At 43.5% G+C, this 23,769-nt stretch overlaps 1 protein-coding gene across 1 annotated transcript in view; it reads right to left on the reverse strand.

The window, feature by feature from the left end:
• MCTP2 (multiple C2 and transmembrane domain containing 2) overlaps nt 1–23,769 on the reverse strand; it is a 200,138-nt gene that overhangs the window by 20,424 nt on the left and 155,945 nt on the right. The window contains exons 18-19 of the mRNA XM_058156050.1: nt 12,386–12,508; nt 4,065–4,106 (exon numbers count right to left, since the gene is read on the reverse strand). Coding sequence (XP_058012033.1) covers nt 4,065–4,106; nt 12,386–12,508 — 165 coding nt within the window. The remainder of the gene's footprint in view (nt 1–4,064; nt 4,107–12,385; nt 12,509–23,769) is intronic.

The following is a 23,769-nucleotide window of genomic DNA, read 5'->3' on the forward strand; positions in this document are numbered from 1 at the left end:
CTACCCCACTCCAGGGGGAGGATATTGCAAAATCTCCATTCCCACCCCACTCCAGGGGAAGGATACTGCAAAATACCCATTCCCTCCCCACTCTGGGGCCAACCAGAGGTGGTATTTGCCGGTTCTCCGAACTACTCAAAATTTCTTCTACCGGTTCTCCAGAACTCCAGAACTTGCTGGATTTCACCCCTGGGCAGTACTGCTCTTTTCTATCTTTAATGAATAAAATATTTGTTTTAAATAGAAACCTCATCTTGGTTTTATTCATGGTTATGAGTTGTTAGCATTACCGTATTAATATTGTAAATTAATTTAAGTTTTCATTCTGACAGCCTGTAAGATAAAGGTAAAGGTTCCCCTCGCACATACATGCCAGTCGTTCCCGACTCTAGGGGGCGGTGCTCATCTCCCTTTCAAAGCCGAAGAGCCAGGGCTGTCCAGAGACATTCTCCATGGTCATGTGGCCAGCATGACTCAATGCCAAAGACGCACAGAATGCTGTTACCTTCCCACCAAAGGTGGTCCCTATTTTTCTACTTGCATTTTTTACGTGCTTTCGAACTGCTAGGTTGGCAGAAGCTGGGACAAGTAATGGGAGCTTACCCCGTTATGCGGCATTAGGGATTCAAACCACCGAACTACCGACCTTTCTGATCAACAAGCTCAGCGTCTTAGCCACTGAGCCACGTCCGTATTTTCCTGTTCTGTTCATGTACAGTGAAAGCTCTGATTTTCTATTCTACGCTTTCTATTTTTTTCTTTTTACTCTTTTATTTAATGGTTAATAAAAGTACTATTTAAAAAGGGGAAAAAATTACAACCTTGCAAATAAATTCGCAGTTAAGAATTGATTAAAGAATACTTGCATTATCTTTCCCTCTTCTTCTGAACAGAGAAAGAATTTACTAGACCACAAAAGGGTAAGTTCAATCTTGCAGGGAAAAGAGGTTTGGTTTTTTTTAAAAAAAAAGAAAAAAAATTGTTGAACAGAATAAGAATTTTTAGTCTTTTGCCACAAAATAACCAGCCTGGAATTTTTTTTGGAAAATGAGGTCCATGGACATGGTTCAAGGGAGACTGAAATAGTCAAACATGTAAAATTTGTCATGCAGTCCTGAATAATGAGGTTGTTGAGGATTTATTCCAAAGAAGCAGGGATGAAATGCTCCCGGTTCGGACCGGATCGCGCGATCCGGTAGCGATGGGGGCAGGTAGTTTGGAGAACCGGTAGCAAAAAACCCTGCCCCCACCCCGCCCACGCCTCGTTTTTCCTCTTCTCTGCCCCTGAAGTGCTCAGTGGTGATATAGCTGCAAACGACCTTAAATGACTGCCGTGGCGCTTCAAAGGGCTGCACCTACAGCTGATCAGCACTGTAGGAGGCTAGTAGACCGGTGCCTCTATTTTTAAAGAAGGTAGACCTGTGTCTCCCAAAAAAGGGCAATTGGTAGACCGGTGCCTCTATTTTTAAAGAAGGTAGACCGGTGCCTCCCAAAAAAAGGCACTTGGTAGACCGGGGCCTCTATTTTTAAAAAAGGTAGACAGGTGCGCTCCCAAGTTTTGTATACTTTATTATTTTTATTATTTATTATTATTCCCATTCAGTCACCAAGCCACACCCACCAATTAAGCCACGCCCACAGAATCACTAGGGAAAATTTTTAGATTTCACCCCTGCAAAGAAGGCTATCTTTTTTAACATACCAGGTAATCCCGCTATTGTCTTGGCCAATCTGACCTTCAGGATAAAAGGTCCTGAGCCCCTTTGAGGAATTAACCAATTGGAAATCAGTAAGCAGAGAACGTTTAAGGAATTCCCCCTAACAATGATACAAAGTGGGCAAGGCCATTCTTTTTTGGGGGGGTGGGATCAGTGGTGAAATCCAATTTTTTACTAACGGTTCTGTGGGCGTGGCTTGGTGGGCGTGGTATGGCTTGGTGGGCATGGCAGGGGAAGGATACTGCAAAATCCCATTCCCTACTCACTCTGGGGCCAGCCAGAGGTAGTATTTGCTGGTTTTTCAAACTACTCAAAATTTCCACTACTGGTTCTCCAGAACCTGTCAGAACCTGCTGGATTTCACCCCTGGATGGGATCCTTGTTTTATGGGTGGGAATATAAGTAGGACTTTCATGTCTCTCCCTCCACATAACATAATGAAGCCAACTGTAGGAGCAGGAGTGGGGGTGGATTGAAAGGGGGAATCAGCCTAGAATCGTTACATAGCCACAAACAAAATAAATCGGACCCCACGCCCCTGTGTGTCGTTGGCCCTTATCTAACTCTAACCAGGTATTCATCATTAGTTAAGAAGATTCCTGTATGTAGGCTTTTAGCAATAAAACTGTTGTGGCCCGCCAGCAGCCAGAGGAGCTGGCAGCAGAGTCGGACAATGAGGAGGTTGGGGAGGAACATGGGCCGGTCTTGGGAGCTGGGGAAAGCTTGGACGAAGGTTGTGCATCGGAGGCAGAGAGGGAGATAGACAGCAGCGAGGCAGAGGAACCACTGGAGTCTGTTCCCAGTGTGCGCATGCACAGAGCTGCCAGAAAACAAAAACAACTAAGAAAGCAGGGTCGACTTGGGAGTAAAGCCATACCTTGGAGGTGATTGGCCCCTCCCATAGGAAACAAAAGAGGAGCAAACGGGGAGTGGGCTTTTGCAGGAAACAATTTGTTTGGTCGGTCGGTTCAAGAGTGGGAAGTTCTGTTTGTGACTCTAAGAAACTCTGTGCCAAGTTTTGCCCACACTGCATTTGGAAAATAGTTATCTGGCAGCTTTCCAAGTGAGATAAGGTTTGTGTTAATAAATAGTCCTCTGAAAGACTGTTTGCCAAGCCTTGCTGACTATGAATGAAAGAAATTCACAGTTGTGTAAATAAAAGGGGTTTTGCCGAGACCAAGACTCTGCTTCCTGCTTTTTAAGGAAGCCTAGGTCAGAACAGCAGTCTAATTGAACCTTCATATGTGGTCCTGGTTTTTCACACTTGACACCTGCATCCATCATACTGAAGAGGCTCTAGTCTACGGCCTACCTTAAGGGAGAGTTGTCCACTCTCGCTTTAAGTATACGGAGGGGAAAAACTGCTTTTCACAATACGGTCAGAAATGTAATTGGGCATCGAAGAACTGAATGAGAAAGCTAAGAAACAAAAGAAATGGGGGGGAGGTGTTCTCATTAACTAAGCCTATTTCAGTACACGGTCAAATCCCAGGAAAACTTGGTGAGGCCTTCTTTAATGACAAAATAAGCTCTCTCTCTCTTTTTTTTTTTCAGAAAAAAAAAGAGAATCCTTCTTTTAAAACTTTCATTTGGTACACAATGAAATGAAACCTGTGTCACTCTGGAAGCAGAAGAGAGAAAAGTGACGTTTTAGATGTCTTACAATTTCATGGAAGTAGACAGACTCGGTGGTTAAAGGCCACCACTAAGGAGAAACCTTTAATGGTAGCTTGCTTGGGAAACCAACCATTATTATTTTCCATCACAGTTAGTACTTGGAAAAGGAGGGGGGGGATATTTTTTTTTTTAAAAAAGGATCCAGCAGCCCAACATATTTTTTTTTTAGTTTAAAGTTCGACCGTTCATACGAAAAGGAATTAATTGGTTCCTCTGTTTTTTAATTAACTGTCTAAGGGGTTTCTAAGCTGTAAACAGTTAGTCTCCAAAGACATGTTACAATTCCCAGAAGCTCTCTCTGTTATGGTCAAGAAAGGTCTCTGTATATTTTGACAAGAACACAACCATCCACTTGATAGAAACCATGTTTCTCTGGGTTACATCCCAGCCAACTGTGATCCCTAAAAGTTGTTGCTATTGAGAATGTATTTCATTACATTTTTTTTTTTTAAAAAAGGTTGGTTTTTGTACATTTTACTAACCTGATGCAAAAAAAAAAAAGCAATCATAAATGCTTGAAATGCATAATTGGTTTTCTACAATGCCTTATTTTCTAATGTACAGGAATTACTCTTCTTAGACTAATGTTCCCAGTATGTGTGAATGAATATATGGTTGTAGAATCTTTATCTCCAGTTTAAGGTCTCGGATTCCATTACTCCCTCTTACCTTGTCATCATCATCCTCGTCCTCTTCTACGATAATGTAATCCTTTAAAATAAAAAAGAAGAAGAAAAATATTAGACCGTACATAAAAGTCCATACAATGTATAAGCAGTTCTTTTGAAAAATATATGCTTTTTATGCAAAAAAGGAGCATTAAACAAACCAGAAGAAAGTTCCCTTGTGTATTATTCAAATCTTGTCTCTGTCTGTCTGTCTCTTATCTCTCATTATCTATCTATCTATCTATCTATCTATCTACTATCTATTTATCTACCATCTATTTATCTATCTATTATCTATCGATCTATCTTCTATTTATCTTCTATCTATCTTCTATCAACTATCTATTTATCTATCTATCTATCTATCTATCTATCTATCTATCTATCTATCTATCTATCTATCTATCTATCTATCTATTATTTATCTATCATCTATTATCTATCTACCTATCTACCTATCTACCTATCTACCTATCTACCTATCTACCTATCTATCTTCTATCTATCTATCTATCTATTATGTATCTATCTATTCATCTATCTATCTATCTATCTATCTATCTATCTATCTATCTATCTATCTATCTATCTATCTATCTATCTATCTATCTATCTATCTATCTATCTATCATCTATCTATCTATCATCTATCTATCTATCTATCTATCTATCTATCTATCTATCTATCTATCTAACAGGATGGGACCATGAAGTCCAAAATATCCTTTTTTGGAATCACATGCTTTTAAAAAGTAAAACAACTAAGACTTTTTTCGCTTTCCCTGTGCTTTGCACAAAACTGCTTATTCCAGAAAGGAACAGTGTGATAGGCATGTCCACCATGCCAGTTAAAAATTGCTAATTTATTTTTCCTTTAACAATCACCTTTTTCTTTAACTCTCAAGGACGTGAAAGCTTAAAAAAAAGATAACAACAGAAAAACAGCAGCACCCAATAACCCTCGTCCTAGAAAACATGTTAACAAAACATATGAGGTCTAATTGTTCTGAAGGCCAGGAGGTTTTGAGAGACCTTATTTTATGTTATTTTAATTCATTGCCAAGTTTCTCTCCTGGTAAGGGTTTTTTTTTTGTTCATCATTTGACAAATGAACCAGTTGGAATGTCAAGGCTGAGATTCCGAACACTCTGTTTGTTCTCCCACTGTTCCTTCTTTCAATGATTGTTCCCTCCCTTTAGAGCCATTACGAAAACATTAGGAGGCAGAAAACACATTAGCACACACGTAATCAATCTTAAGAATCAGATACAAAATTCTATACAGCATTATCGCACCAATTGTTGAAAGAGAGGGTTAAAAAAAAAGTGAGGAAATGTCAGGGCAACGTGAATCTCAATATTTTTATTTTTTCAGGCAATGTATAAAAATATTCTTTGGGTTACGAATGGGCCAATTTTTTTTTTTAATAAGCCTTATATGTGATAAAGATACACAAATATAGCAGAATGAAAGAGATGCACCCAAGCAAAATTAAAAATAGTTTTGTTGAAAAAATTGCAAAGAAGAAGGAGGCAGTTCAGGAACAACTACGTACCGGAAAGGGAAAATTAATCTAGGACCGGGTTCTATAAAGCAAAATATTAAGTTGTCTTGGCAACAAAGAGTAGCTAAAAGGTAAGTGGACCCCAGTGTTAACATATGGCAAAGTGTGTCCTATGGATTCATCCCAGGTGAGGCAAATAGCAAACAACTGTTGCAAACTCCCTGCCTTGATCCAGTGGTGGGATTCAAATAATTTAACAACCGGTTCTCTGCCCTAATGACCAGCTGGGTAGGCGTGGCTCGGTGGTCATGTGACCGTGTGGGCGTGGCCAACTCAACGTTACTCATGTCAATGGGTGCTTCGCCTTAGTTGTTACAATATAATAAGAGTTAACCAGAGAGGCAGTTTCTGTAAGCAGGGCAATAAAGATTAGGCTAGAAATAACACCAGAATGTTTCCTTCCTGCCTTCTGTACAGGATTAGCCCTGTAAAGTGGAAAAATACAAAATAAGATTTCTTCCAATAACTGGTTCTCCAAACTGCTTAGAAATTTAACAACCGGTTCTCCCGAATAGGTGCGAACTGGCTGAATCCCACCACTGCCTTGATCCCATGATGAATGCAAGCCAGAAAACATTTCAGTTCTGTTCCCTGCTATTTTGGGCATCTCCAGATTCTGCACAACTAGGAGACTTTGCCTCTTCTAGTGGAGATCCAGGAGAAATGATTGAAAACGTGAACCACTTTGGCCAATTGTCCAGGGAGAGTCTCAGTCATCCTGATCATGGGTTGTCCCAAGGGGGCTTTTTCAAAAGGCAATTGGACATTGTTTTTCCTCAACGATGTTTCGCTTCCACTACCAGTTCTCCAGAACTGGTCAGAAGCTGCGGAAATCCACCATCTTTGGGACAACCATGACCTGGATGACTGAGAATCTCCATAGACACCTTTTGTGACCTTCTGACAACCAACATCAAAGGGGAAGTCAGATTCATTTACAACCATGTCACTAACTTAAATGATTCACTAAAAAACAGTGGCAAGAAAGGTCACAAAATGTGGCAAAACTACCTTAACAAATGTTTCACTTAACAACAGAAATCTGGGGCTCAATTGTGGTCCTAAGTCGAGAACCACCTGTAGTTGGACTGTATGACCAAAGAAACAGATATGAAGCAGGAGAACCAGATCAATTTCTGCTAATTCAATGATTTTTCTTTCATGGGCTAGACCAGAACAACACCTTTACACATGGATGTCACTAAACACAGCACACAAAAAACAACTTGACTATATTATTGGTACAAGGGAAAGGAAGGGCTCAGTTATCAGATTTCAGTTACAAGGAAGAGAAAACTATAACAGAGAAATGTGGCCACAGGCCGACTGTGAAATAGATCATAAGATGCTCGTGTGTAAGTTCCAGGTTAAGCTAAAGCAGAAGAAGACAGCCAGTTAATTTTCAGAAATGTGATCCTGAGAATATATCCCCACCCCATTAGGAATCTTTTTCAAGTCCTAAACCTCACTGATAGGGGAAGCAGAGGAACCGTGAAACGAAATGAAATCTTTATTAAGGTCACGGAAATCAAGAAAAGTTGCTACGGGTGAATGTGAAAAGAGACTGCCAAAGATGAAGAAACAGAAGAAAACAAACAATGAGAGAGGAGACAGTGGAAATTGCCAAGAACAGAAGAGAAGTCCAGGCCAAGAATGACAAGGATCTCAGGCAGGAACTGTACAAAGAATGTCAGAGAGCTTGTTAGAAGAGACGAGAGGCAATAGTGCAACATCTGTAAAGACATGGAAGCAACATGGAAAAACAAGAACAGCTTTCCAAAGGAACTCAGACAGAGGTTCCAACTTTGATTTTGTTTCTTAAAAGTTGCCAATGTATGGATGGGAGATGATTCAAATAAGATCAAACAGAGAGGGAAGAAGTCTATTGAACTGTAGGAGGGTCAACATCCAAAATAGTTTGGAAGATACTCCCTATTTATGAAACCTTCTAGGACGGACTAGAAGATGAAGTTACGTCAACCATCAATGGATGGAAACTATTCAAGGAGAAAATCAAGCTAGAATTAAACAGAAATTTCCTGACAATGAGAACAATTAATCAGTGGAACGGCTAGCCTCCAGTAGTTGTGGGTGCTCCGACACTGCAGGCTTTCAAGAAGAGAGTGTACAGCCATTTGTCTGGAATGGCACAAGGTCTCCTGCTCAAGCAGGGGGTTGGACTAAAAGAACTCCAAAGTCCCTATGATTCTGTTATTCAATCCTCTTGGTCATTACCAAATTCTGGAACCTTGACACAGAAAGCTTTTGGAATTGATGGGATATCTACAGATATATGGCACAAAATAAAAGCATCAGTAATGGTTCAGTCACACTATGGAAACAAATCTGGAGAACAACATATTGACCGTCTGTCCGTCCATCCATATCTATCTATCTATCTATCTATCTATCTATCTATCTATCTATCTATCTATCTATCTATCTCATCTCTATCGCCATCATCTACCTATATCTGTACCTGTATCTGTCTGTCTGTCTGTCTGTCTATCTATTCTATCTACTCCTCTCTCTCTCTCTCTCTGCTTATCATCTATCACTATCATCTACCTGATAGCGTATTTACCTGTATCTACCTGTCTGTCTATCTTATCTCTCATTATCTATCTATCTATCTATCTATCTATCTATCTATCTATCTATCTATCTATCTATCTATCTATCTATCTATCTATCTATCTATCTATCTATGAGCCACAGTGTCATAGTGGTTAGAGTGCAGTACTGCTGGCTATCTCTGCTGCCTGCCAGCTGCCTGCAATTTGGCAGTTCGAATCTCACCAGGCTCAAGGTTGGCTCAGCCTTTCATCCTTCCGAGATGGGTAAAATGAAGTCCCAGATTGTGGGGGCAAGAACCTGACTCTGTAAACCGCTTAAAGAGGGCTGTAGAGCACTCTGAAGCGGTTTATAAGTGCTAAGTGCTATCTAGCATAAACAAAGGGTTCATGAGTGTACCTCAGTACCCCAACATGTATATTTTGAGTTTGCAGAAGAGTTCTATTCATTGAAAGAGAACTTTGCAAGGACACAGCAGGATCAGGAAACAAGAGTATTCTCTGCAAAAAAAGAATAATCTATAACAACATCCATCATCTATTTAGCTGTATTTCACCGCATCTCGGATTTTAGTGAGCCATTGAAGAGACACCTGAGGAGGAATGATGGAGAGCAACGGTTTGTAACTCTGTATCCTCTGCCTAGATCGAATTTGCCTGACTTTTATACCCGTTCTTTGAAAATCCTCCTCTTGCATTTAATGGGTTGTTTGTTCCCAAATCCCCTCTAGTGGGAAAAGCTCTCATTTTCCAGATGCAATAAAAAAAAAAAATCCCATGCTAAATGGACTTGGGATTTAGCTAGGATCACCTAGTCTCTTATCATTTGTCATTGTTCTCAGCATGCCCGAAATGGTTGGTTAAGTAAAAATGAAATTTTGCCATATCTCTGGGGAGGCAGGAGAGGAGGCCCATAAGAGACCCATAACCAAAGCAGCAATATTAATATTATCAGTTTTACAACAGTAATAAAAACGGGGGTGTTTAAATGGCTCCAATTTACTTCAAGATGCTGTTTCTTATTTCTGTTGCAGAGTATATGCTTTCCTCCAAAATGGAGATAAGGTAAAGGCTCCCCTTGCACATATGTGCTAGTTGTTGCCGACTCTAGGGGGAGGTGCTCATCTCCGTTTCAAAGGCGAAGAACCCGCGCTGTCTGAAGACGTCTCCGTGGTCATGTGGCCAGCATGACTCAATGCCAAAGGCACATGGAATGCTATTACCTTCCCACCAAAGGTGGTCCCTATTTTTCTAGTTGCATTTTTTAAGTGCTTTCGAACTGCTAGGTTGGCAAAAGCTGGGATAAGTAACAGGAGCTCACCCTGTTACGTGGCACTAGGGATTCGAACCGCTGAACTGTTGACCTTTTGATCGACAAGCTCAGTGTCTTAGCCTCTGAGACACCGTGTCCCTTAAAATGGGGGTGGCTGTTCCAAAGCTGTTGACAAATTTTAATTTTAATTAAATATCCTGATTAAATATCAGGAAGCAATCACATAGACCGGTGCTTCCCAAACCTGGGTAAAAAAAAATTTCTTTGTGGTACCAACATACAAACTGATTACCCAATCACAAAAGGGATGTTTAAACTGATTTAAAATGTTTTGTCTACATTGAATAAAAACAACTTCCTGGTTAATGGTTTTGGGTAATGAAGGGAAAAGTTTGGGAAGCGCTAATATAGATTACTGTTTGCAACCGGTTGGACAATGGAGACCCAAATTCATTTGGTAGCCTCCCGCTGCAATGAACAAGGACATGGATTCAATTTCGCAACTACTATGATTGTTGGCTGAGCAGGGACAAAAATAGCTAGAGAGAAATGAATGAAGCCTGGGAAATGGGCTCTGTTGTGTCTGCACCCCCCGAGCCGGGCCTCCTGCCAGAAAGTGACTTGGATAGTGAGGGGGAAGGGCCGTCAGGACTTACCTCGGGAGCACCAGCTTCCCTGGCTCAGCTCCAGGAGCCAGAGGCAGGCCAGGTGGAGGAGATAACGAGGCCTCCATCCCCTGACTCTTTCCCTTCCCCAGGCCACGCCTCCAGACCCGGCTGATGGCAATCAGGCCTGGCTGGACCCTAGGTTTCATAGGCAGGAGAGGCGGGAACAACAGAAGCAGGGGTGGGACAGTCCTAGGAAGTGCTGAGTCATGGAGCCACACCCCACAGGATATAAAAGCAGCAAGGGCTGCTATACCACTTCGTGGCAAGCAAATCAACTGCTTAGAGGGAGAATTAGAGCTGAAGTCCTGTTTGTTCCTGGTTTCCTGGCTGACTCATCGGCATCAAGAGAGATAACAGAGACACTTGGCAGACGCTCGCTAGTTTGCTGCCAGAGCTGATAGTTGCCGGCTAATTAAGTCATCGCTCGTGTCTCCCAGACTGCGGAGGGGGACAGATCAGGCTCCTTGTCAGTCAACAGGAGTGCTGATTTACCACCAACTTACCATATACTTAGCAGCCGAGGGCATGGCACAGAGAAACAACAATCAACAACTTAATAGCTAGCCTTCAATTAACACGAATTAACAACTGAAAGCGACACACAACCGGGCACCATATAAATACAACATGTAAAACATCCCAGGGCACACTTTGGAGAAGTTCCCTATGATGAGCTCCAGCATGAATCCCAAAGCTTGGAAGAAGCGTTGTTGGTCCCGGTGACCAACTCAGATTAGAACCGACAGCATTATCCTGGGACACATCTATTTACCTTCATTCATGAGATTGTTGTTTGCTGCTCAGAGTTTTTACAGATTATCAGAGTTGGAAGGGACCTTATAGGTCATCTAGTCCAACCCCACGCTCAAGCAGGAGACTCTACACAATTTCTGACAAATGGCAGTCCAATCTTTTCTTGAAAGTCTCAAGCAATGAAGCTCCCACAACTTCCGAAGGCAACTTCTGTTCCACTGGTTGATTGTTCTCACTCTCAGAAAGTTCCTCCTTATTTCCAGGTTGAATCTCTCCATCAGCTTCCATCCATGGGAATTGTCTGGCCTTCGGGTACCTTGGGAAATAGCTTGACCCCCTTCCTCTCTGTGGCAGCCCCTCAAATATTGGAAGACAGCTATCATGTCTCCCCTGGTCCTTCTCTTCACTAGACTAGCCATGCCCAGTTCCTGCAACCGTTCATCATATGTTTTAGCCTCCAGTCCCCTAATCATCTTCGTTGCTCTTCTCTGCACTCTTTCTAGAGTCTCAACATCTTTTTTATAGTGTGGTGACCGAAACTGGACGCAGTACTCTAGGTGTGGTCTTACTAAGGCTTTATAGAGTGGTATTAGTATATTTATAGAGTGGTATTAGTTGATAACAGTGGAGCAACTCGTAAGTCCGGGAAATAAATAGATTCTTATTTTGACCTCACCCACTTTTTGGAGAACCAACGAACCCTCTTAGTGATTTTAGCTGGTTTCCCCAGGCAATTACAGGACTCCCAGGCTATCTTTCATGGAGCAATTACAATTAAGGTTATCAACTGGGATTTATCAATGCATGCCAGCATGGTCCTCAAAGGAAGGGAGTGGCTTTGGTCTAGGAAAGGTTGCCTGTTGTGTCCCACTCCTCCGCTGACGGCCGGGTCGGGGAAGTCCATATTAGGCGTGCCTCTGCAGCTCTGCCAAAGTCCTAGCAGAGTTCTCAAGGTAGGCAGGAGACCAGGAAGTGACTTCAGCAATCCAAGGTAGACTTTGCCTGACTCAGAGAATGCCAGAAAGCAGATCCTTTATATAGGCCATGGGGTGTGGCTCCATGACTCAGCACTTATCCAGGCCTGCCCCTCCCTTCCTTTTGCTGACGCCGCCTATCAATTCTCCTGAAGCGAGGATCTCTCCAGGCTCCAGCTGTTGGCAATTCACATTCCTCAGGCTCACATGCTGTGGGGGAGGGGGAGGGGTCTAGTTGCTCCGTTTGCCTGGGCATGGAGCCAGGGCTGGGGGCTGGAGGCACGTCAGGCCCTTCGTCTTGTTCGGCCTGTCTGGGCATGGTGCCAGGGCTGGGGCCTGGAGGCATGCCAGGACATTCCTCAGCGTTCGGCAGGAGATAAGAGGGACCCGGCTGCGGGGAAAGCGAGCGAGACACAACATTGCCCTTCTCTGATTCTCATTCTCCTGCATTCCACAAATGACGTCCCAGATGGATCTGGGGGAAAAAATAACACACACACATACACACCATACCTACCTGGGGGTCTTGTATGCTTAAGGCTTTGTCAGGACTGTTCAGGGAGATGTTGTACACAAAGAGCATCAACAATGCTAAGGGCACCATGTAGGGCTCAAAATGCCACACGGTGGTGACAAACACCTGGCGAAAGAGAAGAGAGGGAGGTTAGCGACGTTATTTGCATTAAGCTCCCCCCCCAAAGTCAAAAGATAACGTTAAAGGAGAACGAGAAAGACACTGGGAAGAAAGCTTTCAAAGCCTTTGTGTCTGAAAAATAAGGCTTGTAGCTTTTTTTGCCTCTCTGCTAACCTCTGATTCCTGACTGCCCATCCTCCTGAGGTTTGCATTCATGTCAGATACATCAGCCTGGATGCTTTTATATTTCTCGGGCCAAGTGTAATTTGCAAAGATTGCTTGCCTCACCTTCTCCTTTGAAATCTTACATGCGTATCAACAAGGAAAGCGGATAAATCTATACAACAGGTTTCAAGCATCTGCAAGTACAAACACACGCACCCCATGTAACAGGGTAGGGAAAAGTTGCTTCCTACAGAACCCAATTTCTTTGTAAAGGAACATCTCCAATACTATTATTTTGGGGGTTTTTGGGTGTTTTTTTTTTTAGATTAATAGAGTTGAAAGGTACCTTGTAGGTCATCTAGTCCAACCCTCCGCACAAGCAGGACACCCTATACCAGGGGTCTACAAACTTGGCTCTTTTAAGACTTGTGGACTTCAACTCCCAGAGTTCCTCAGCCAGCTTTGCTGGCTGAGGAACTCTGGGAGTTGATGTCCACAAGTCTTAAAAGAGCCAGGTTTGCAGACCCCTACCCTATACCATTTCTTTTCTTTTCTTTTCTTTTGAATCAATTTTATTGATTTTTTTTTCTTCACACAGACCCACATATTTTATGAACAGAGTATAGGCCATATCATATCTTATACAACTTATCATATCCAAATACGTTTTACTTAGTTACAATTTCTGCCAAAATATTCTTTTTCCATGTTTTTAATCATACCTTAATATTTCTACGCTTGTTTATATAAACCGCATCTTCTTTCGCCCTCAGGTTCTAATTTCTCCATTTTTACTCATATATATTCTCTTTTATTATTTTTTAGATAATTCAGTCTTTATCCTGATATGTTCAAACATGTTCGGGGTAGCCTTTCTTCCATTTCATCTTTTTTTGTTTTACAACAGTCTTTTTTCTCTTTCCTCTCCCTCCATTCTTTTATCCTTCCTACTTTCTTCTTCCCTTCTCTCCTACTCCTTCTCTACTTCCCCTTCCTTTCTCCCCCTCCTCTTTTCTTCCTCCCTATTCTTATTTCCCCTCCCTTTCTTCCTCCCCTCTTCCCTTTCTTCTATTCCTCTCTCTGCTTCTGCCTTACTTCCATCTCTCTACTCGGCTCCTTACATTTTCCAGGGCAGTCCCACAGGCTGGATCTGACCGCATCATGGGCTGGATTCAACCCGCAGCCCAAGTGTTTGACACCCCTGGTATAAGGTCTCCTGCAGTGGTGAAATCCAAATTATTTTACTACCTGTTCTGTGGGCGTGGCTTGGTGGGCGTGGTGTGGCTTGGGTGGGCGTAGCTTGGTGGGCATGGCGGGGAAAGGATACTGCAAAATCCCCATTCCCTCCCCACTCCACTGGTTTGTTTTTTTTCTTCCCCCAAACAATCCTTCCATTCCTGAATTTCAATTTCAACCTAAAATGGCTTGTCTGCTGCTACCATTTTTTCCTACCCTGCCTGGAGTCATTCTAAGCATGGATCATTTCCAACCCACCCGCTTCGTGCTCGTTCAGGTCTGAGCCAAGTTGAGCCTCTCTTCTTTTCGTGCCATAGAAGAAAATCACTCTTTTATTATACAACAGCACATAAAATATGAAGGGTCACCGTCAGGAAAAAAAAGAGAGGGGATGAGCTTTGCATATGTGCTACTAACCCAAATCCACAGGAGGCTTAAGCACAGTTACCATTTTTATTGACCCATAATGCCTGCATTACAGAATGCGCTAAAATAATCAGATGGCATTTTAAATATATCTCCCGTTTCTAAATTAACAGGAAGGGTGGAGAACAAGGCGAGCCCATAATATTGCCAACAGTATGACTAGGCAATAAAACTGGCCCGAATCCCTGAGGTCATTCACTTTCCAAACACAAAACCATCCGAAAAAGGCCAGGGAAGAAAGGAATTTAAAGCAGCCATTTATGCTTAAAAAACAAAACAAGCGCATTAAAGCCAAATGAGAACTTAAGGCATGTGTCATGTAGTTTTGAGACTAGGTGATGCCTTCAAACCAACGTTAGTCATGTTTGAAATCCAAAGTCAAATCTTATTGTCCCAGGAGCCCCGAGGTCAAAACGTTGATGGACCTGTGGACAACCAGTCTGTTGGAGATGCTGTAGGCCAGGGGTCCCCAACCTTTCGGACCTCAGGGACCACTAAATTCATAATTTTTAATCCCGTGGACCACTAATAAAGGTAAAGGTAAAGGTTCCCTCGCACATACGTGCTAGTCGTTGCCAACTCTAGGGGGCGGTGCTCATCTCCGTTTCAAAGCCGAAGAGCCAGCGCTGTCCGAAGACGTCTCCGTGGTCATGCAGCCAGCATGACTCAACGCCAAAGACGCACGGAACACTGTTACCTTCCCACCAAAGGTGGTCCCTATTTTTTCTACTTGTATTTTTACGTGCTTTCGAAACTGCTAGGTTGGCAGAAGCTGGGACAAGTAACGGGAGCTCACTCCGTTACACGGCAGCACTAGGGATTCGAACCACTAATAGGATCTGCTTAATGAGTGCCTGGGTGGGCATGGCTAGGTGGACATGTGACTGGGTGGGCGTGGCCAACTCGATGTCACTCAAATCAAGGGGCACCTCGCCAACCTCTACTCGCCCCTCCCCTCTCAGCCACTCCTCGCCTCCCCGCCCAGGCTCCTTAGGGCCCCAACAGGAAGCAGTTGTTGGAGCTAAGCAGCCACCACAAGAAAGAGTTGGCAAAACAGCTCAGTTCAAATTGGATCTGATCGAGAAGGAGGCTCACTAGAAGTACCTCACTGAGGACTAGGAGCATAGGCTTTCCAGCAGAGGGAAGATCTGCGGGAGTGCAAGGCCAGGTACTGGTGCCTGAAAGGTCAGCGGGCTGAGATGGTCATCCAGTTCCAGGCCATGAGGCAGTCCCACTGGAATTGGCTCTTCACTACCAGTGGCACTTCCCTCCAGGAGGCCGAAGCAGATCCCAAGTCAGAATTTCTGTTCCCCTCCGACCCACACAAAAAGACCCTGAAGGGGAAGACTCTCCGCAGCAACACAAACGTTCATTGAACGTATCCGTCCCAGGGGCTGTAGTTTGAGGACCCCTGATTTAGTGCAATATAAAAAATGCAAATGATTTTTCTGCGGACCACCAAAATTTTCTTGCAGACCACCAGTGGTCCGTTGGTGACCGCTGCTGTAGGCAACTCCACAGCCTCCAGAGTATTTTGGAAAATGCCCATGAAAGGGAACAACTGAATAACACCCATGGAAGTGTGATGTGAGGACATGTTTTCGGAGCCACATGCAAACCCTGCTCTAGTACAGGATGAATGTGAGTTCATGGTGCTCCATCTGGCTCAGCTATCTTCCAATAAGCAGAACAACAATGCCTTCCTCACCCTTGTGAGGAACAGATTGAACATTCTTTTAAACCACGTATGTGCCAATCGTCATATTTGGAAATTCTGTTGTGGTCCGCCAGCAGTCTGCGGAGGTGGCAACGGAGTCAGATAGCGATGAGGCTGAGGAAGAGCGTGGGCCAGTCCTGGAAGCTGGGGAAGGCCCGGATGAGGGTTCTGCGTCTGAGACAGAGGTGGGGCCAGGGCCATCGGGTAGTGATGTGTGGACTCCAGAGCCTGACAGTAGTGAGGCAGAGGAACAGGAGGAGCCTGTTCTTAATGCACGCATGAGAAGAGCTGCCAGAAGGCAAGAGCAGCTAAAGCAAAGAGGAGTAGGGCCAAGAGATGATTGGCCCCTCCCATAAGGCTTAAAAGACCAGCCACAGTGTTTGGGCTCTTTGCCGGAAAACAACGTTGATATCTTTGTCTTGTTGCATTTGTTTCTTATCAGCGTCTTCTGAACTTTTGCCAAGAAAGGCCTTTGGCAGTTTGCCTAATTAGACCAAAGTTTGTGATAAGACTGAGGAATTGTGTTGGTAAGAATTTGCTTTGATTCAGTTTGGACTACGCTGAGAATGAGTTAATTCTCAGCTGTTCTAATAAAGTTTGTTTGTTTTTAAACTGACTGAGTTTGCTACTACTTACTTGGACCTGGGTCACAACAAATTCTGAAATCGTGCTCCAGCTATTTAAACAAATATTCCTCCAGTAGTTTCCCACAGTGGTCTGAGTAATGCAATGCTTTCTTTCCACCAGCAGATGTCTCTCTCCAATTCACAAATCCCCCGGCAACAAAATGTCAATTGTAAATCCACAAAGATAATACTTTCTCTTCAATTAAATCCTTTTGTTGTTAAAGAATGCTTTTCCTCAGTTTTCTTTTTCTTTTATTACTTTCAGTTTCTTCCAAGTCCAATTTTAAATCCATATGGAAAGTTTTCCTTTTAGGACTTTAATCTTAAAGTTCCTCTTTGTTTTTTATTTTCCTTCACTTTGAATTTCCGTGTGCCAATTAACCGCTAATTTCGGGTTGGGACTTCTTTCAAGTTTTAAAATTTTTTCCTTCTTACCTGTGAGTTGGCCAATCACTCACCCTGTAACAATACTCCATTCAATCACTGCTCCTGCTCAAGTTTTAGTCCACTTGCCCCAGCTTGTAGTGGCCATTTCAATGGCCGCCCCCCCTGCTGCCAGGTCAAAGAGCTGCCTCCAACCTTTCGAGGAACTTGCCTGTTCTTCTTGGTGTTCTGGGGTGCCTCTCTTTTTCCCCCATCCTTCCAAGACGGTTCTGGTCCGAAGACACCCCCCGACAGCAATTTGTTTGGCTGGGTTTTCGCGAAGCTCATTGGAGCTTCGCTATTTCCCAACCAGTATTGCCGCGACGCTTCCAGTTCCTCACCCTACACCATTTCTGACAGACGGCAGTTGTCGCTTCTTGAAAGCTTCCAGTAATGAAGCTCCCATAACTTCCGAAGGCAACTTCTGTTCCATGGGTTGATTGTTCTCACCGTCAGAAAATTTCTCCTTATTTCTAGGTTGGGCATCCTTGCAAAACACTGTTTCTCAGAATGCTGAAATCCTTGTGTCCTTTCAAGGCTCCCACAGACTCTGGTAGCCTAGGCATGTGCCATTTCATGTATAAATATTTCTCCTTGGCGGCTGAGTTTCAACAGCCGAGATTAAGTGAGCATGTGGTAAAGTCACCCTTGGGGAAAGTTCAGCTCCTAACTACATGGATGGAGAGAGTGAGCAAAAGACACAGAAGTTCTCTTGGCAACCCTACAGGACCACTTTCCCACTGCTTCCTAATGGGGATCCAGCCAAGGATTAAACCAAGATTCTGCTTCATTTGCTCAGGTTCAGGTAACACCAGAGAGCAGCTATCACCCCTTTGATACAAGTTCACAGCCGCTTTGATAGAAGCTCCCACTTTCACTATTAAGATAGTGTTTACTATCCTTTCAGGCTGATGGCTGAGGACCAAACAAAGACCAAACATTCTCCTAAAAATCTGTTTTGGAAAGTGCCTAAGAAGCAGAGCTGAAGTCCAAAACTGCTATTCCAGACTATTCTGGGCAGTTTACAAACTCCATCCAAAAAGAGTTGCAGCCCAGACTATAATAAGAAGAAGAACAAAGAGTACAGAAATACAGTACAAGGGCCCGACTAATACAGAACCATCATATTAACCTCAGAGCTCTGGAGAGAAGGAATTAGATCTGTTCTTAAGCATCAGAGCCTTAAGAGTAACTCAAATGGACTACCACTCACCTCTGTCCCAGAAAAAGGACTGAATGTAAACTGAAATAATATTGTGTCCAGTTCTGGTCACCACACTACAAAAAAAAGATGTTGAGATCCTACAAAGGGTGCAGAGAAGAGCAGCAAATATGATAAGGAGACTGGAGGTTGAACGATACAATGAATGATTGAGGGAACTACTGTAGGTATGTGTTCCCTTCTATCACTACTGATTTAGGTCCTGCTGTCAGATCAAGATTGCGAGAGAAAGTAGCACCTAAACCAGTAGTGGTAGAAGGGGACATGATGTATTTCAGTACTCAAGGAACTGCCATGGAGAAGAAGGGATTGGCTTATTTTCCAAAACTGAGAGCAGGACAAAAGTAATGGGTGGAAGCTTGCTAAGAAGAGATCCAGTCTAGAAGGAAGGAGAAATTTCTCGACAGTGAGGAGAACTAATCAGTGGAGCTGCTTGCCTCCAGAAGTTGTGGGTGCTCCATCACTGGAGGCTTTCAAAAAGAGACAGGATAATCATTTATCTGAAATGGTATAGGGTCTCCTGCTAGAGCAAGGGTTTGGACTAGAAGACCTCCAAGGTCCCATCCAACTCTATTATTCTGTTTTCTATGTTCTAAGATGGGTCTCATCTTCTGGATACGTCCCGTCACCCCAATTTATCTTTGTCTTTTTTGCTGGACAGGTGGAATTCTTCTAAACAAAGCGCTGAGCTCCAGTCAGATACTATTTCTATTTTGATTTCTCGAGCCCAGGTAGTAATTTTTTGGAAATAAAGTTGATCAAATTTAGAGCGATCAAATGTACATTTGGCATTTTTATTTAAAAGAATTCAAAAGATTCAGGCAAACTGGAACCTCTGCAGAAAGGGACAAGAAGGAAGATCAAGAATTAGAAATTACATTTCTGTCCAGGAAGATCGGGGAAGTGGACACTAAGGACGGACATGTCAGCGTTCTTCAAATACTTGAAATGATGCCATGTTGAAGAAGGTCACGATTCGTCCTTTTGCATCAGCGTGAAAGGTGCGTTAGAAAACAAAGGTCTCAAGCTATAGGAGAGTAGAGTCTCCAGGTGAAAAAAAAAGTGCTAAGACTACAAGCCGTTCAACAATAGAACTAATGTGTCAACTCGCAAAGCATCCCTGTCCTGCTCTCAAGTTGCCATAGGCAACCGAGGAAGCAACACAGCAGCCAAAGACAGGAGCACATTCCAGACATATCTTTCTCAAGGCTGTCTCCCAGGATTATCCACAGCGGCCGGAGGGGAGTGATCTCTACAACCCACAAAATTGCTCCGTTGGTGAATGTGATTGATGACACACCCTGGGGGAGGGGGAAACAGGGTCATGATTGGGGCCGTAAATTACGTGGGGTCGGTGTTGGCTTCATTTGGGTACCTGCCAACATGAAGCTCCTAATAAATAACTGGATTTCTTTTGAAGCTTGGCTCGATGCTGATGATTTAATTAGGGCATCTGTCGGAACCCTGACATAATGACTGAGAAGGACTTTCTTGGAGATGTTCAACTAAAGAATCATCTTCTATGATTTTATATTGGGGTTTTATTAATATTTTAAATTTTAAATTCATTTTTAACTATCAGCCGTTTAGTAATTGCTATATTTTAATTCCTTTTAATTGTATATATCTTGTATTTTATTTCTGGCTGTACACCGCCCTGAGTCCTTCGGGAGAAGGGCGGTATAAAAATTTAATAAAATAAAATAAAATAAAATAAAATAAAATAATGATGGCTTAGTTTGGATTCCTGCACTGAACTTGGAATGGATTTGGTGACTTCAATTTTCACTTTCAACTTACAGGAAACAATGGATGGAATCAAATCAAGGAGAAAAGAAACTTGGAATTAAGGAGAAAATTCTTAACAGTGAGAAGAATTAACCAGTTAATGGTTAATTCTTCAGTTAATTAACCAGTCAACCCGGAATAGCTTGCCATCAGAAGTTGTGGGTGCTCCATCACTGGAGGCTTTTAAGAATAGAGTGGACAGCCGCTCATCTCAAATGGAATAGGGCAGGGGTATCAAATTCAATTTCATTGAGGGCCAACATCAGGGCTGTGGTTGATCTCGTGGGGCCATATCGGCATGGCCAACTGGGTGGGTATGGCCAACTGGGTGGGCGTGGCCAGCTTGATGCCACTCATTGGGCGTGGCCAACTGGGTAGGCATGGCCAGCTTGATGCCACTCCCCAAATTGTTGACATGTTTCCTCTTTGTGTTGGGTAGACCAGGTCAAAGCCACACTGGCCCAATGTTTCATCTTCACAATGAAGCAACGTGGGTCGGCTCCTTACATTTTCCAGGGCAGTCCCACAGGCTGGATCTGACAACATCATGGGCTGGATTCAACCCGCGGCCCAAGTGTTTGACACCCCTAGTATAAGGTCTCCTGCAGTGGTGAAATCCAAATTATTTTACTACCTGTTCTGTGGGCGTGGCTTGGTGGGTGTGGTGTGGCTTGGGTGGGCATAGCTTGGTGGGCATGGCGGGGGAAGGATACTGCAAAATCCCCATTCCCTCCCCACTCCAGGGGAAGAATATTGCAAATCTCCATTCCCACTCCACTCTGGGGCCAGCCAGAGGAGGTATTTGCCAGTTTTCTGAATTACTCAAAATTTCTGCTACCGGTTCTCCGAATTATTCAAAATTTCTGCTACCGGTTCTCTAGAACCTGTCAGAACCTGCTGGATTTCACCCCTGGTCTCCTGCCTTGAGCAAGAAAACCAGACTAGAAGTCCTCCAAATCCTTCCGGACCTACGATTCTATGAAATGACTTCCTAGTGTGAATTCCCAATGGATCTCTTCCAGAGTCAATTAGTGAGGCATGCCCTTTTTCCTTGATCTGAATGCTTCCCAAAGGACTGGGTTTCCCCCCCCCCAACAATCCTTCCATTCCTGAATTTCAATTTCAACCTAAAATGGCTTGTCTGCTGCTACCATTTTTTCCTACCCTGCCTGGAGTCATTCTAAGCATGGATCATTTCCAACCCACCCACTTCGTGCTCGTTCAGGTCTGAGCCAAGTTGAGCCTCTCTTCTTTTCGTGCCATAGAAGAAAATCACTCTTTAATTGTACAGCAGCACATAAAATATGAAGGGTCACCGTCAGGAAAAAAAAGAGAGGGGATGAGCTTTGCATATGTGCTACTAACCCAAATCCACAGGAGGCTTAAGCACAGTTACCATTTTTATTGACCCATAATGCCTGCATTACAGAATGCGCTAAAATAATCAGATGGCATTTTAAATATATCTCCCGTTTCTAAATTAACAGGAAGGGTGGAGAACAAGGCGAGCCCATAATATTGCCAACAGTATGACTAGGCAATAAAACTGGCCCGAATCCCTGAGGTCATTCACTTTCCAAACACAAAACCATCCGAAAAAGGCCAGGGAAGAAAGGAATTTAAAGCAGCCATTTATGCTTAAAAAACAAAACAAGCGCATTAAAGCCAAATGAGAACTTAAGGCATGTGTCATGTAGTTTTGAGACTAGGTGATGCCTTCAAACCAACGTTAGTCATGTTTGAAATCCAAAGTCAAATCTTACTGTCCCAGGAGCCCCGAGGTCAAAACGTTGATGGACCTGTGGACAACCAGGCTGTTGAAGAAGCAAAAAGATACAAGCATCTATGCTACCTCCTTCTCAGAAAGTGGTCCAACACTTTCACTGTGGGTGAGCAGGCAAACCCCTGAGAGAATTGCAAATCCTTCCAAGAAATCAGTACAGGTAGTCCTCGACTTAACAACAGTTCATTTAGTGACTGTTCAAAGTTACCACAGCACTGAAATAAGCGGCTGATGACATTTTTCACACTAACAACTGTTGTAGCATCCTCATGGTCACCTGATCAAAATTCAGTTGCTGGACAACTGGATCTTATTTATGATGGTTGTGGTGTCCCAGGGTCACACAATCCATTTCTTGCGACCCTCTGACAAGCAAAGTCAGTGGGAAAGCCAGATTCACTTAACAACCGGGTTACTAACTGAACGACTGCAACGATTCACTTAACAGTTTTGGCCAGGAAGGTTGTAAAATTCACTTCACCAATATTTCACTTAGCAACATAAATGTTGGGCTCGATGGTGGTCATACGTCGAGGACTTCCCTGTATTTCCAACTGAGAACTTGCAAAAAAGCCAACACCGCCTAAGACAGGGGTGTCAAACTCAAGGCCCACGGGGCCGTCCCGCTCTACCTGCATCACTTTGGCCCAGTCTACCCAACTTCCCCAGCGAAGAGGAAACATGCCAGCAGTTTGAGGAGTGGCGTCAAGCTGGCCACACCCACCCATCTGGCCATGCCCACTCAGTTGGCCAGGCCCAGTGAGTAGCATCAAGCTGACCATGCCCACCCGGTCAGCCACACGCACACACATACACACAGACACCCAAGGTCAACCACAACCCTGATGTGGCCCTCAATGAAATTGAGTTCGACAAGGTGGATTATACAAAATGTTTTGAAGAAGAAGATAATAATAATAATAATAATAATAATAATAATAATAATAATAATAATAATAATAATAATAATAATAATAATAATAATAATAATAATAATATTTTAATTTGTATACTGCCCTTCTCCCGAAGGACTCAGGGCGGTGCACAGCCAGAATAAAATACAAAAAGAACAATACATATAATATTAAGAATAACCCCTTAAAAAACTTATTCAATTGGCCAAAAATTTAAAATACAATAACACCCTATAAAATTTACAAAAATTTAAAACCCATAAAAGCAAATTAAAAATTTTAAAATCAAGCCAATCCAGCTAAACGGAATAAATAGGTTTTAAGTTCATGCAAAAGGTCCGAAGGTCGGATAGTTGACGAAGTCCAGGGGGAAGTTCGTTCCACAGGGTAGGAGCCCCCACAGAGAAGGCCCTCCCCCTGGGGGCCGCCAGTCGACATTGCTTGGCTGACGGCACCCTAAGGAGTCCCTCTCTGTGAGAACGCACCGGTCGCTGGGAGATAGAAGATGGCAGTAGACGGTCCCGTAAATATCCTGGTCCTAAGCCATGGAGCGCTTTGAAGGTAGTCACCAATACCTTGAAGCGCACCCGGAAGACAACAGGCAGCCAGTGCAGTCTGCGCAGGATGGGTGTTACATGGGAGCTCCGAACCGCTCCCTCTATCACCCGCGCAGCTGCATTCTGGACTAACTGGAGTCTCCGGGTGCTCTTCAAGGGGAGCCCCATGTAGAGAGCATTGCAATAGTCCAAGCGAGAGGTCACGAGAGCATGAGTGACCGTGCATAGGGCATCCCGGTCCAGGAAGGGGCGCAACTGGCGAATCAGGTGAACCTGATAAAAAGCTCTCCTGGAGACGGTCGTCAAATGGTCTTCGAAAGACAACCGCCCATCCAGGAGAACGCCCAAGTTGCGCACCCTTTCCATCGGGGCCAATGACTCGCCCCCAACAGTCAGCCGCGGCTGCAGCT

The sequence above is a fragment of the Ahaetulla prasina genome, chromosome 13, assembly GCF_028640845.1.
Source record: "Ahaetulla prasina isolate Xishuangbanna chromosome 13, ASM2864084v1, whole genome shotgun sequence".
NCBI lineage: Eukaryota > Metazoa > Chordata > Lepidosauria > Squamata > Colubridae > Ahaetulla > Ahaetulla prasina.